General features: G+C 38.2%; 1 protein-coding gene across 3 annotated transcripts in view; it reads left to right on the top strand.

The window, feature by feature from the left end:
* Positions 1–14,655, top strand: part of KCNH5 (potassium voltage-gated channel subfamily H member 5) — a 290,510-nt gene that overhangs the window by 24,904 nt on the left and 250,951 nt on the right. For all 3 annotated transcript variants that reach the window (XM_036271993.1, XM_036271986.1, XM_036271995.1), the window contains exons 3-4: positions 8,620–8,726; positions 12,964–13,092. In XM_036271993.1, coding sequence (XP_036127886.1) covers positions 8,620–8,726; positions 12,964–13,092 — 236 coding nt within the window. The remainder of the gene's footprint in view (positions 1–8,619; positions 8,727–12,963; positions 13,093–14,655) is intronic.

Below are 14,655 nucleotides of genomic sequence, written 5' to 3'. Positions count from 1 at the left end.
CCCTGTGAAAGACTCTATAAAGAGTTCTAGGGAATGCAGACGCTCCCATACCCATTTCCTTTTCTTGGAGTTTGGACATCCCACCATCATGCCCACACCTTTTTCAGATGCCATCTTTCACCTGAAGGTATTTATGATTCTCTCAACAGGATGTGGTTTCCTGCCTCTGACTCCCAATAGTTCATCATGTGGCATCATCATCTGGCCTTAAACCATCTTTCCTTTTTCCTCGGGTTTTCAGTGCTATTGCTTTTATTGTCATATCTGGATCTACCGTGAAGTTCATGCTTCCCATGTATCTATGCTCCCGCCCCCAGCCCGTTTTCTTTGGCAGGTGCAATTTTTTTTTAAATCCTCACCTGAGGCTATTTTTCTGTTTATCTTCAGATAGAGTGGGAAGAAGGGACAGATAGATAGATAGATAGAGAGAGAGAGAGAGAGAGAGAGAGAGACAGACAGACATTGATGTGAGAGAGACACATCGACTGGTTGCCTCCTGCATGACCCCGACCAGGGCCAGGGACTGAACCAAGGTACATACCCGTGCCTGAAATTGAACCTGAGACTCATTGGTCCATGGGCCAATGCTGTAATCGCTGAGCCCAACCAGCCAGGGTGGCAGGTGCAATTTTTCCTATAGACAGTTCATTAAAAAAATTGCTGGCATGTTATATTAGCATCTTCTGTTCCCTAAAAGTTACTTCTTCCTTCTTACCACAGTGCCAGATTATAAATGCATTGAAAGTAAGAATTTCACTTGTTCATTTTTGCATGCACTTCAGGGCACAGCTCAGTGTTTTGTTTCAGTATTTGTTGAATCAGATTGGCTTGTTTTGCAATAAACCCTAACCTAGATCTCACATGCCTCCATATAACATGCTTTTATTTATTGTATTCATCCCAAGTGTTGTGGTATTTAAGGTGGGCGAGAGAGCAGAGAGTTTTGGATTATGTTAGGCTTTTTCATTTTTTGCTGTGAGAAGATGTTTCCCTTCAACCCCTTTTTACTATTTTTAGACACTGCTTTCAAAATGATAATGTTCATAACATAAACAATTATCACTTGATTGCACAAAATGCCCAGTGTGTTTAGGTAATCTAAAAACTGCAGGAAGTTTGATGTCCTCACAGAGCAATGAAGACTAGCATCTGATATATGAGCGAAGGATATATGAGCCCTATCAAGTTTTCTTAGAGGCTTAGTTGGCTTTAATGCACCCCTCTTTTAAACTTCCTCATCCTTGTTTAAAATTAAATGATACCCATCTTGTGTTTACTGTAGCATTTTTAAAAAAGAAGCAAGATCTAAAAGTAATCAAAATGTCCGGTAGTAGATTTGGTAAAAAGTATTATGGCAAAACTCTAACTTTCTAAATCATATGTTGGACAGATAATGACATTGGAAGAAGCTAACAACACATTAGTAAATAAAAGCAAGCAAGCGAGCAACCAACCAACCAACCAACCAACCAACCAAAAACCAGTTTATAAACACTATCTGCAACATGATTCCATTTTTAACATTCAGTGTTTTTTATTCCCTGTGCAAATCTATAAAAACCTTTGAATATAAGACAGAATGAAAGAGAGGAGGAAAGAAGAAAATTATATACACATTTAGAACTGCAATGTTAATAGCTAAAAGTTATTATAGAGTTTTAGAATCACTGAATCCCATTTGAATGTAGAGATAAATCATTTGACAATGAGGGTAGCCTCATAAATAATTCAAAGAATTTTATCGATTATTATTATTAATAATGACTAGTTCTGGAATAAGATGATATAAGAATAAGAAACTATAAATCAGTGAGCATCAGTTTGTATGGAAAAAATATGACACTTTTTAAACTGAAAAAAAAAAAAGAATCATCTTTATATATAACTTGCATTAGGTGTGTTACAGTCAATAGGATTAAAGTAGAAACTGGGTAAAGATTCCATGTTCTATGTTTTATGTTCAAATATGAATATTTTTATGGGAAATTTAAAAAATAGCAATTTTTAATTTTATAATATCAAGAGGCTAAGATTTATTTCTTTTGTTTTCTCGCCCACCCCTTTCTTATTCTTTCCAGCCCTTCCCCCATTAGACCAGGTGCACAAAATCCAATTAAACATACTCTTCAGCATGTCCCAGTATTATCATTGGACTCTCTCTGGGAAGCTCTCTATTTTATTTCTTTTCCCCTTGATCACATCCCCTGTCCTCTTCTATAGTTATTGATTACAGTGTGTTTATTGTATGTCTTTCTAATCTATCTTTCATTTGTTTATTAAATATGTGTATTCTTAAATGCTGCTGCTTTGTGTTTGTTTTTAGGACTCACACAATTCCTACCATGCAATATGATGTATAGTTTCTTACTTTCCCCCTCAACATAATGTTTTTGAGATTTTTTAATGTTGCTGTATGATAATCTATTTCATTATGTCTTACTGTTGTATAGTGCTCCAGTGCCTTCACAGTTTTCACTTTATTTATCTATTTCATTAGTCATGAACTCCAACTTTTTTAAAAAAATATTTTTTCTTTATTGATTTTAGAGAGAGAGGAAGGGAGAGGGAGAGAGAGATGGAAACATTGATGAGAGAGAACATCGATTGGTCACCTCCCGCATGCCTCCCACTGGGGATCAGGCCCACAACCTGGGCATGTGCCCTTACTGGGAATCGAACTGGTGATCTCTTGGTGCATGGGTCGACGCTCAAGCACTGAGCCACACCGACCGGGCCCAACTTTTTTTAAATGCATTTTTTTTTTAAAATTGATTTTTGGGGAGTGAAGAAGGGAGAAGGAGAGAGAGAGAGAGAGAGAGAGAGAGAGAGAGACATTGGTGAGAAAGAACCATCTATTGGTTGCCTCCTGCACTCCCCCAACTGGGGATTGAGCCCGAACCCTGGGCTTGTGCCCTGACCAGGAATCAAACTGGTGACTTCTTGATCCATGGGTTGATACTTAACCACTGGGCCACACTGGCTGGGCATGTACTCTAACTTCTGACATTTTGCTACCTCAAACAACTTGGAGATAAACATCCTTATACACGTCTTCTTGTGGCCCTATGTGAGACGTTGTCTGTCTATACCCAGAAATAGGATTGCTGGGTAGTAGAATATATCTGAAATTTGTACATTAACTGCTCTCAGATTGCTGTTGAGTGGCCTTCTGATATTCTTATGACACTTTAGCATTCCTAGAATTTCAAATCTAGTCCACTTTATTGTCCAGTAATTGCATTCCAAGCCTTTGGATTGTTTGGCTGTTTACTGAAGGACACAAAACATGTTACATGTATAGTGAAGATTGTAGTTTTTGGGGGAATAACTCTTAGAAGCATATGATCTTATCTCATGACCCCAAGGAAACCCTGATATTCAAGATATACTCTCATAGGTTAGGTAGAAACCACGTCAGCATTTTAATCTTTTATTAACTCAAAACTTAAAAAAAACAAACCATTATGTCTTTTTTTTTGGATAGAGGGATGAGAATCATGTAAGTCAGGAGGATTGGAGTAAATAGATGCTTTCAAAATCATTTCCCCCCCCCTGGAAGGGTTCTCTAATAATCCTTTGCCCACTCCATCAAATTAGAGAATGAAACAGAACCATTAAGAGACACTTTGTTGGACGTATTTCTCGAGTAGTTTTATTAACACAAGATTATCGCAGCCAACAAGACCACACTCCACATGATGGATGTCAGTCAGTCTGGTTCCATTTGGCTGTGGGCTCTGCTGTGCACAGTGGCACTGAGGGACAGTAGTGGAGAGCAGAGGTGCCTTCGTGATGTTCCCGCTCTCGGGGTCAGCAGTGTCCACTGCTGTCCCTAGAGTCCCCTAATTGCATGTCACAGGCTTACTCTTTATGACTCTATCCGAATCCATTCAAGCCCATCCAAATGAACGGGTTGTGAAACCTTTTCGTTACAATCTACTGTATAAAGTAATACTTTGATTTATTCCCAAATTACCACTTTTAGGTTTGAAAGCTGTTTTCTTATTTGCTTCTCCATTCTCTTTTTACTCTCCCTCTCAGCTTCCTTTTTGATCCTTGGAGTACAGATCTCAGCCCACCCTCCCAGGAACTCAGTGGTGATTTTTCTGTGTGGCTGGTCCTGGGTTCAGGACACATTTACCAGCTAACTGCACTAAGTCCGTCTGTGTGGTTTCCGTGGTGAAGCATTTGGTAGTCTGGGGACTACAGTCTGTAGATAACATTCTTTTCTAGCGGTAACTGGATGCGGTGTTTTTGTTTGGGAACATTGTTTGACTGTGAGCAGATTGAGGTGGATGGTGGAACTCATGATTAGGTTATACATTTTTGTTTCTTTTTTTTTTTTTTAGTTTGGAAGGTTCCTTAGTCCCTTGAAAGTCTATCAATATTATAGTCATCCTTACTGTGAGGTATCATGCTGAGGCTTGTTTGTGAGATTTTGATGGTGGAGCAAGGCATCCAAGAATAGGAAGTAAATCCTGCTATGAACCAAAGTCACCTATCCCCAGAGGTTTCCTGGGGCAGAATATGCATGAAAGATGTACCGCCAACTGCTTAGGCAAGCTGGGTATGGCTTAGGGCAGGCCCGAGGATAACTTCTCCCTTATTCTCAAGACCAGATCTGACCACCACTTAGTTGTGTGGCAAGAGAAGTGGCCAGATAATCCAGAAGCAGGCCCTGGGTGAATTTATGCTTCAGCCTCATGGCTTAGCAAAGAAAGAAGATACACAAAGTGATGAGTGTCTCCCTTTAAGACTCAGTGACCCTGCCCATTAGCAAGGGTGGCCCAACCCTGTCCTAGGATTGTGGAGAAGCAACCCGCCCATAAGAAACATCCAGTAATCAATGAACCAGTGTGTCACACATTCTAATTTTCAATCTCATGTGTATTATCCTTCTGATCCTCACCCTGTGAGTTATAGTAATATTATTATCATTTTACTGATGAGGAAACCGAGTCAGAGAGGCTCCACCCCTTGCCTGTGAATTGCAGCCCCGAGTGCAGTGATTCTGCTACATCCTGGCTGTTCAGTGTTACAGCAGAGCTAGGAGGCTTCTGGGCACCAGACCTCCCCTCCGATAACACAAACAGTGCCCTTTCGGAAGTCGTTTATACTACCAGTGAAACAATGCAAGAAATAAAAGATTTTTAAAAAAGCATTTAGATTGTAATACTGTGGGTTTTTTTTTTTCTTAAAATGCCTTTATATTTTTAGGATAGGAGATTTTAGCATTGGGAGGGTTAAAATAATGAAGACTATATAGGGTGTCCCAAAAAACATGTATACATGTATATTCTGTTAAGTTTTGAAAATGAAATGTATTTTAACAAACACTGGCTTTATAATTGTTCAAAGTTGGGTATAGTTGTTTTTTTTAGGATACCCTGTATTATAGAATTTTTATAGTTTACTTGAAACATTGCTGGTGTGCAGCTTCTCTTGAGAATTTTAGCTGATTCAAACTTGTGTTGTATATCTTAAGTGGTATTATTGCATCAATTTAAAAAACTGTCTCTTTAAAAAAATTGTAACTTAATTTTCAATCCTATTAGAGTTTATTTTTCCGAATTATTATCCTTGTTGCTTGTTACATTAAAGATGCTTTCTCCCCCGCCCCCCTTTTTTTACATTTTTCTGTTGGCCAGTTGTGTATATTGTGTTTTAGTTTATTGAACTATAGAACCCTGACATTTGTTAAGAGTAGTAAGATGGTTTTTCAATTCTTTTTCTTAAGACCACAGACATTTAGTTAGCTTAATTACCCTTATCTTATTTTATGTTTTTGTCTTTAATGTTTTTGTCTTATTAAAGAGTTTTTAGATTAACATTAGTCAGTTACTATTATCAATCATTTAAAAAACTGGTTGATGGCACCCGTCTGTAAAAAATACTAGTGACAATATTAAATATCATGTTTTATTTTTGGAGGGTGGGACTTTGTGCTTTTTCACTGAGGTATTCTAATTTAATTATAATTAAAGAGATTTTCATAAGACTCACGTGAGCTGAAATCCAGGCTTTAGACAGGAACAGTGGCTAGTCAGTGCCAGTTTACAGACAGGTACTGCAACTTCTTTTTTTTTATCCTCACCCGAGGATATTTTTCCATTTTTTGTTCAGATAGAGGGGGAGGGAGAGAGAGGAAGGGAGAGAGAGAGAGAGACATCGACGTGAAGGGACACATCGAGCGGCTGCCACCCGCACGACCAACCAGGGCCGGGGACAAACTGCAACTGAAGTACGTGCCCTTAGTGGGAACTGAACCTGTGTCTCTCTGGACCGCAGGCTGACGCTCTAACCGCTGAGCCAAACTGGCCAGGGCAGGTACTGTAACTTCATGTGTTAGGTTAGCTGTGAGATTAAGGAGTTAAGAGCCTGTTATTTTATTCAGAGATTCTTGTTTATTTTATTATGATAACAGCTTAAAATATCTTTTTAAACAAAAGGTAGAAATATTGTAATTGCAAAAGCAGGATGCAGATTGCTAGGGCAATCTTTGGTCAATCTCATCCACTTTCTTTCATTTCTTAGTTTCTGGAATTCTAGTTGCATAGGTTAGTGTTACCATAAGGTTGGCCTGAGTTACTCTAATTTCTAGTGATACGGCATTGGTATCAAATCCTGCTAGTCTTGGATGGATCTTGCTGAAAAACTGCTTTTCAAGTTGTAAATTTCATAGATTGATCTATCCAAGGGAAGTTGTTCCATGAGGATAATGTATCTTAACCTTCAGGGACCCTCCCTTGAGTGGTGTCTTTCAAGGTTCTGTGCCTAATTTTATTTATAATTTTGTGTTCCTTTCCTTAAAGAGGCCCCTATGATTGTCTAAGCTTCAGGCCCACCACTCTTGGATTTGCCTCTGGCCAACAGGCTAACTCATTGGAAACGGAAACAAAAGCAATCATAAAGATACACTTCTGTCTTAAAAAACCGATTCAAGGTCTCTAGTAGTAGCTCCCAGATTCCCTCCTGATGGAAGAAATGATCTAGATGATTATAACAAATTGTAGAACTATGTATGTAAAACCAGGCAAATGACTGCTGATTGTGAAAGCATTGGGAATAGAGTTTTAGAGGCTTGTAGTCCTTGACTGAGTTCTGTTTTGTAGATTATCAGCCTTTTGGTGAATTTCTTTTAGAAAGACAGAAAATTTCAAATAATCGGAAACTTTTATGGAATGTAGAAGTTCACTCTTTAATCTGTTTTATATGTTCCTTTAGCCATAGTAATAGTGTATGTCTCCTTCAATTTTCCTCCAGCTATACTTGTATGAATCTTTAAAAATCCTCATAAATAATGAAAATGCCAATATAGTATATATATAATATGAAACCTTCACATTTCATTGTATATAGGAGTATAAAAAAGACCATGCAAGCTGAAACCATGTAATTCTATCTTAATACTCACTAGAAAAAATTATACTTGCTCTGTGACCTTTAACAATGTCAAAACATTACAAACTCTTACTGTTGGTTATAAATACCTGGAAATGAAAGTAATTGTAAAACTAATATTTAGTATATTATGATTCAGAACATTCAAAACCTTAAGAATTAAAGTGTTTCATTTCTTTGTAAAAAACCGTCATGAGTCATTTGAACATTTTTTTGCTTTCTTGTAATATAACTTAGGACATACAGAGAACATTGTTTCCTATATCCTTGCAAATGTTAATAGTACTTTCTAAGTTTGAATCAACTTTAATTCTTTTATTCTCCCATAGTCAGTATTGTGAACTATCTCATAGGGCTCCTTTAATGTGAAATGTTGGTTGTTTGTTTTTAAATTTGCATCACTTTCTCGGGAAACCTTAATCCTTTCTACCAATCACTGTCTTGATTTATAAGTTGTTGATAAGTTCACCTTCACTCAGTTTGTCTGGCTGCATATCTAGAGTCTCTCAATGGCAGTAACGTCAACATTCCCACAGTCTTTTATTTCTTCTATAATCTCATTTATGTTGTACTCAAATTCACGTTCAGCATTATGATTTTCATTTTTTGGATGGATTTGAATCTTTGATGGCTAATTCCTGCTTTCGATTCCCATGATTTGTAAAATGTCATGCGGATTTTTCACTGAGGAACGAGGAGGCAACACAGCTACATGCTTTGCTTCTGTGTGTGAACTGAGTAACAGATACACAGTGACCAATCCTTATGGGCTTTGAAGTGAGGTGATTTGCCACTGATTGTGATGTGTTATCTGTTATTCACCAGCGATTTGTGGACTCAAAAGCTAACAGCAAAGTTTCAACTTTATGCAATAATTCCCAGTTGCTATTCTATGGTAACTGAAATTTGAATGGCGCTGTTGGGAAACTGGTGTTATTTCACTGCACCGTAGTAATGGAAACCTGCATATATGAACTGTGTAAAGCAGGGCCTGCTTCTTGCTCTCTTTCTGTAAGTTTGAAATAATTTCTAAAGCTAGCTTTTAGCAAGAAGTTTAACAATTACGATCAAAACATGGTTTAAATATTCTGGTTCATTTTGTGGGAGCAAGATTGTATTTTGTAACTAAATTTGACTAAATCAGCGAAGACAACTATATGATTCTATGTAGCATTTGAAAAGCAATGCAAAACTGAACTGGATTGTTTTTCCCTCCAGTTTTATGTATGGGGAATTGACTGACAAGAAGACCATTGAGAAAGTCAGGCAGACTTTTGACAACTACGAGTCAAACTGCTTTGAAGTTCTTCTGTACAAGAAAAACAGTAGGTATCTAACTGATCACTAAGGTGTGTCAACTTGTTATTAACATTCTGTGTTGGTAAGTGGTAGCTGAGCTATAGTGTAGAAAGAATATAAAACTTTGTTCCTTCTCTTGCCAGGGACAGGGGGTGCAAGTAAAATTAGACTGTAAAATTAATAATTGATCCTGTCTATGAAAAGCAACCTGTTGAAAAATGAAAGAAAAGCGTGTATATTTTAAATGTGATTTGTGTGTGTGTGTGTGTGTGTGTGTGGTGGCAAAATGTCTTATAATTAACACTCATGCTAACAATTATATAGTTACTTGACAGCAACTAAAAATAACATAAATTTATTCACTTCTTATGGTAAAATAAAAAGGTGATTTGTGTCACTGGATATGTCTGATTACCTTTCTATACATACATAGATAACATGTGAATATATAATATCTACTCGGGGTGAACCTTTACTAATATAGCCTTTTGATGAACTAGGGCTCTTTTGTGTATAACTCGTCAAATAGTCATTACTTTTATTTTTATTTATTTATTTTTATTTTTAAAGTTATTATTATTTAAATTTCAGAACAGGGCCCTTTACATCTGGTATATTTATCTTGAATGTTTATCTCGATTGTTTTGAGCTGTTCTCAGGATGAGATTTGTGAGTGGTCAGTTATCCATTATATAATCACATAAGGCATCATGGTATGGAGGAAGAAACCAACCAAACAAAAAACCAACTAGTATGTTCATCAGCCAGACTCCTTTCTGATTCATTTTCATTAAATAGTTACTTACTTTTATTTCTTTTTGTGGCTTTTGCAAATTGACTTTTCTGTTTTAAAATGAACAGTCACTTCACAAGATGGACTAATTTATTTAGTGTTAATGGTACATGATAGCAAAGCCAATTATTATCTTTAGTGGAAATTGATGCAATTTGCGACATGTTCTAACTTCACCAGGAAATACTTGTTTCATGTTCAGTGCCTGTTGGATCTTGTGGAGCATGATTCATTTTACTGCAAACATTTGTTCTCATGGACTATTTGGAATTGAACTTAGGTTTCTCTCTTGTTTTTTAAATTAAGAGACCATCAGAGGGATAACAACAACCATAGTTATTGTTTCCCAGCAGTGCGCTTGGTAATGGGAGCATCAGTCTTCAGTGGTTTTACCTACGGAATATCTTAACATCTAATCTTTCATTTTAGAATCAAGGCTGAGAGGTGTTTCTCTTTGAAGTAAGTCATACCCAAACATCTGTTGGCTTGCCACCTAGAAAACAATCCGTTCAGAATGACCCGCTCTGTTCTCTGCAAGAGAAAAGTCAGGCTGTAGGTGTTTGTTGTTTTTTCCCACCAGTTCTAAATAAATATTGATAATTTATAGTAGATTCTTATGCCCAAATCCTCTTTCATTTCCATATAGTATTCTTATTCCCTAAATGACTTAGATATATTTCAAGTTTAGCAAACAATTTAAGAATGTTCCATATTACTAAGGTCATTTCACTCTGACATTTAAACAGAATAAACAAATCTTTGCCTGAGTTTAAAACATCAAAACCGAGTCCATAGTTTCTGAATTTCTCAAAAATACTTCAGTGGACATTCTGTTTGTTTACATCCTTTAAATCTGACTTGAATGTTACATTTCCACAAGTTTCCTTTGGAGATGGTGACATAGTTTGCTTTATTTTAATTTATTGAAATAATTATCTGACCTTTATTCAGGCCTCTCTGGTTCTTTTCAGATAAACATCTATGCGTGTTTAGATGTCTGCTTAGAACTAGTAAGCGATAGAGCCCATAGCACTATAAATTAAAACTCTCTCCTTGCTGTGTGGTATCTGCACTGAGTTCTTTTTTTCCCTTAATTTAATATGAAGGGAAGATATTATCTGTGTATTACAATGGAGTTCTATTATACTTAAAAGCAGCTTTAAAATACCTTGTAAATAGTTAGCTGAAGGCTTTTGAACATCAGCTGAAAAGAGTGTATTTGTGTTACTTTTAAAAATGTCAGTAGAAAAAGTCACGCGTCTGTAGACGTTGTTCTGGGAAAGCTGAATGCCGACTCCTCCCATTACTTTCATTAAGGAATTAGGTTAAACACCATTTGCCAGGAGGAGAGCGAGGTATCCCACTTAACACGTGTCACGAGGGCCACTTCCTTTCGCAACCTGTCCTCGAGGCCGACCGCTCTGGTTGGCAGAGGGCGTGTCCGCTGCTGGAAAGAAGCAGGGCTCTGAGACCTGAGCAATGGCACGTTCTGTCTGCACAAAGAGCTGAACTGTGGCCGCTGGGCTCCCTCCCCGTCGTCAGTGCCAGGGCACCGCCTCGAATCTCCAGCAGCTGCTGGCCCCGCTGCTTAAGCCCCAACCTCAGACTCAGACTGTGCATATGGCGCCAGCCGGTCAGCACGCGCTCAGCCTCCCTGGGGAAGCATGACCCTGTGCCTCCACTTGAAACAGTCCACCATGTTTTCCGAAAGCAGTTGAAAAGAACAGCCCTGACTCTATGCCACACTTTGAAATGTTGCTGTTTTCATAGGAAGATGCGAGCTGTAACATCATCTCTGTCCGTTCAGGTTTCTAACGGACCTTGGAAAACAACTTAGGTTTAGTGCCCTTGCCACTCTGTCTACGACCTGGTTCCTCAAGCGCACTGCGTTGGAACAGCCCTAGGCCATGTATCTCTGGCGTCGGGGCTGGTGATTTGTAATACTTTGCACATCGCTCACTGTTCCTGGACGCACTGTGTAAGGTTAGAAGCGGAAAACAAAGAACAAGCCTCTCTGGACGATGGTGTAATTGTTTCTGAGATCACTGGTTCATCCTATAATCATTTTGGAAAGGACCATGTCCTTCCATGGGCCTCCTGCTGTTGTAAAGGACCTGGTCGTCAACACTGAATATTCCCGTGGAAATCTGCTTTCTCTGATTCTCTGATTTTTTGGTCTTGGTGGTTAAGTTACCTTATCTTGTCTAAGTGGCAAATTCCCTTTGTGGTGACATTATTACATGGCTATTTTTGGGCCACAGATATGGAGGCACTTCTTTTTTTTTGGTAGGTGCCCCTAGCAGGAACCGAACCTGGGATTCTCTGGTCCGCGGGCCGATGTGCCAACTGCTGAACCAAACCGGCTAGGGCTGGAGGCACTTCTTCTTTGGTTTTCACTGGTAGCCACTAACAGGTTATCAAGTCTCAGCTAGAGACTAGTTGTACCTGCACAGTTCACTCCCCACACCCCAAACCTGACGGAGGCCTTCATGTCTTTAAGGGAGAATATTTGGAGAGGCTTTGCTGCACTGTGGCTTAGGGTGAATATGATGGAAATGTCTTTTTGACTGTGATGGAACATTCCTTCAGTGTTTTATCGTTTAATGGATAATTACTCCTTTGAAGGCATTTCTCTTGTCTTCAAATATTTATTTGATGTAGTGCCAGTTCCTGATTTGTCCAAAACCTAAGCTTTGAACATTTTGAAACTATCCTCTGGAGTCTGCAGGAGCCATTGTTTGAAGAACCTGGGGACAGAGTCCAGCCTCCTGTTCTGCGGGAGGGAGCGGGGGGTGTGGGGGTGTGGGGGTGTGGGGGTGTGGGGGGAAGCAGTGGCTCATAGAGACGCCTGAGGTTCTCAGGGCTGGGGACATTTTTCCCCCTTTGATGCTGTTTTAAAAGCTTCAGGTAGAGCTCTGTGTCCATCAGGTTTCAAGTGTCTGACGTGGGTGTGTCAAAACCGTAGAGCTATCTTATAAGTCTGTCTGAGCCTCTCAGAGGTTCTTCCCAGAGGAATACTTACCAGAGTATCAGGTATTACTATTGAAGTCAATTGCAAACACTTCTCGAAGGGACAAGGAGAAGCAGCACGTAGGAGTGTCACACTTGGTGAGACTATCCAAGGAAGTAGGCGAGAGCCGCGGGGTGTGGGGAGCCAGGCCTGCAGGTGATGCTGGTGTCGCCTCAGTGGTGAGGCGGCTTTGTGCCCCTGCATTGTGAAGTGCCATCCTGGGCTTTACTTTTAAATTGTGATATTTTGGGTTGAAAAATATGGTTATTAATTTTTGAGCAACTAGTCGTTGATACAAAATTAAAGGTTTTTTGATCTCTTTATGCAATTCAAATACTGTTGTGTTGTGTTGGTGCTAGTTCCTGGCCTAGAAGCTGGCAACTGAAGGAAAAGGAGAGGCAGGAGACGAAGTCATTGTTGTGACTTTGTCACATTCTGTTGTCCTTTCTTTCTCTTTCAGGAACGCCTGTTTGGTTTTACATGCAAATTGCACCCATAAGAAATGAACATGAAAAGGTGGTCTTGTTCCTATGCACTTTCAAGGATATCACGTTGTTCAAACAGCCGATAGAAGATGATTCAACAAAAGGTAATTGTCAAGGGAATTACTACACTTAAGAATTAGGCTGTCATTTTGTTGTTGTTAATCCTCACCAGAGGATCTATTCCCACTGATTTTTAGAGAGAGGGGAATGGAGAGAGAAAGAGAAAGAAACATCGATGTGAGAGAGACACATTAAGTGGTTGCCTCCCGCACAACCCTGACTTGGGCTGGGGTTTTCAACCTGCAACCCAGATATGTGCCCTTGACTGGGAATCAAACCCGTGACCCTTCGGTCCCTGGGCCAACACTCTAACCACTGAGCCAAACTGGCTAGGGCTAGGCTGTCTTTTAAATATATTATTATTATTATTTTAACAAAATTATTGGTTGAATTCAAAACCAAAATTATACTATGTGACCATTATTTTGCTTCACATTCATGCTAGTGTCCAAATCAGTTTTTTAATTGTAGTTTTGAATGGAAATAGAAAGTTAAAATAATAGTTACTTAACAATTGTAATCAGAGGAACTGAGAAAAGTCATAAGGAAGAGATTTCATAGAACATTAATTTAGAATCAATGTAATGGGAGTTTCAACAACTAACGTGGTAAGTTTTAGAAATAAAAAAATATAACTTATGGGATGGATCACAGCTGATTAGTTGTTGATTGGATTTAAAAATTGATTAGCATTTGATTAGTTCATTTTTTGAGGTTACTTTTCACCTTTTAAAAATTTGATTGTTGTAGATTCTCTTGGATAGATGTTGCTGGATTATGTAAAGGACAATTTTGTTATCAAGCCAGTGGCTGAGAAATGAAAACATTCTAATTGGAGTCTTATTGACTATAATATTCAGAGAGACTGCTGTAGAAAATCGTAGTCAGGGGCATGTGCTCTTACTCCTCTCTGCTCTCATTTTACTCTAATTATGTTTAAATTAGAAATTGGTGTCATATAAACGAAGAATTTAACATACCCTTAGAAGAAGTTTTATGAAATATTTTAAATAATTTCTTAGGAGATTAAAAATTAAATGTCTTCCTTCTTACATTTGGCAAACATTGCCTTTCCTTACCTCTAAAAAAATGGCATAAAAATTTTAATCTTTCCAACTGTAATCATAATTATAGAAAAATTGCATTACACTTATTTCCTGAAGGTGAAATCACATATATATTCCTATACCTGTTCAGTTTCTGGTTAGCATCAAATTGCGAGGAAAATTATACATTGTGCAAACCATTTAAAGCATGACATAGATCAGTTACTTGTGACTGTGAAAATCTGTGTATTAAGTCATCTCCTGGAAGAATGACTACAGCGTTCACTTTTGGAACTGTCCTACCCGTTACTCTGCCTTTACTCAGATAACCAGTGTCTAAGAAGTTTAGGATACATTTAAATATTATTTTTCATATACTAGTCTTCTAATAGAATGAACTTCTAATTAATGCTCATTTGTTTGTTTAAAAATTCAAAGTACTCATCCTGTAGCAGCAGAATACATATTCTTCTCAAGCTTAAATGGAACATTCACTAAGTAGATCACATTCTGGCCATAAAACACACCTTGGTAAATTAAAAAGAATAGTCTTGGCCGGTT

Source organism: Molossus molossus, unplaced genomic scaffold (genome assembly GCF_014108415.1).
Source record: "Molossus molossus isolate mMolMol1 unplaced genomic scaffold, mMolMol1.p scaffold_m16_p_1, whole genome shotgun sequence".
Taxonomy (NCBI): Eukaryota; Metazoa; Chordata; class Mammalia; order Chiroptera; family Molossidae; genus Molossus; species Molossus molossus.
The sequence above is the reverse complement of the archived record's forward strand: the minus strand, read 5'-3'. Positions and strand labels throughout refer to the sequence as shown.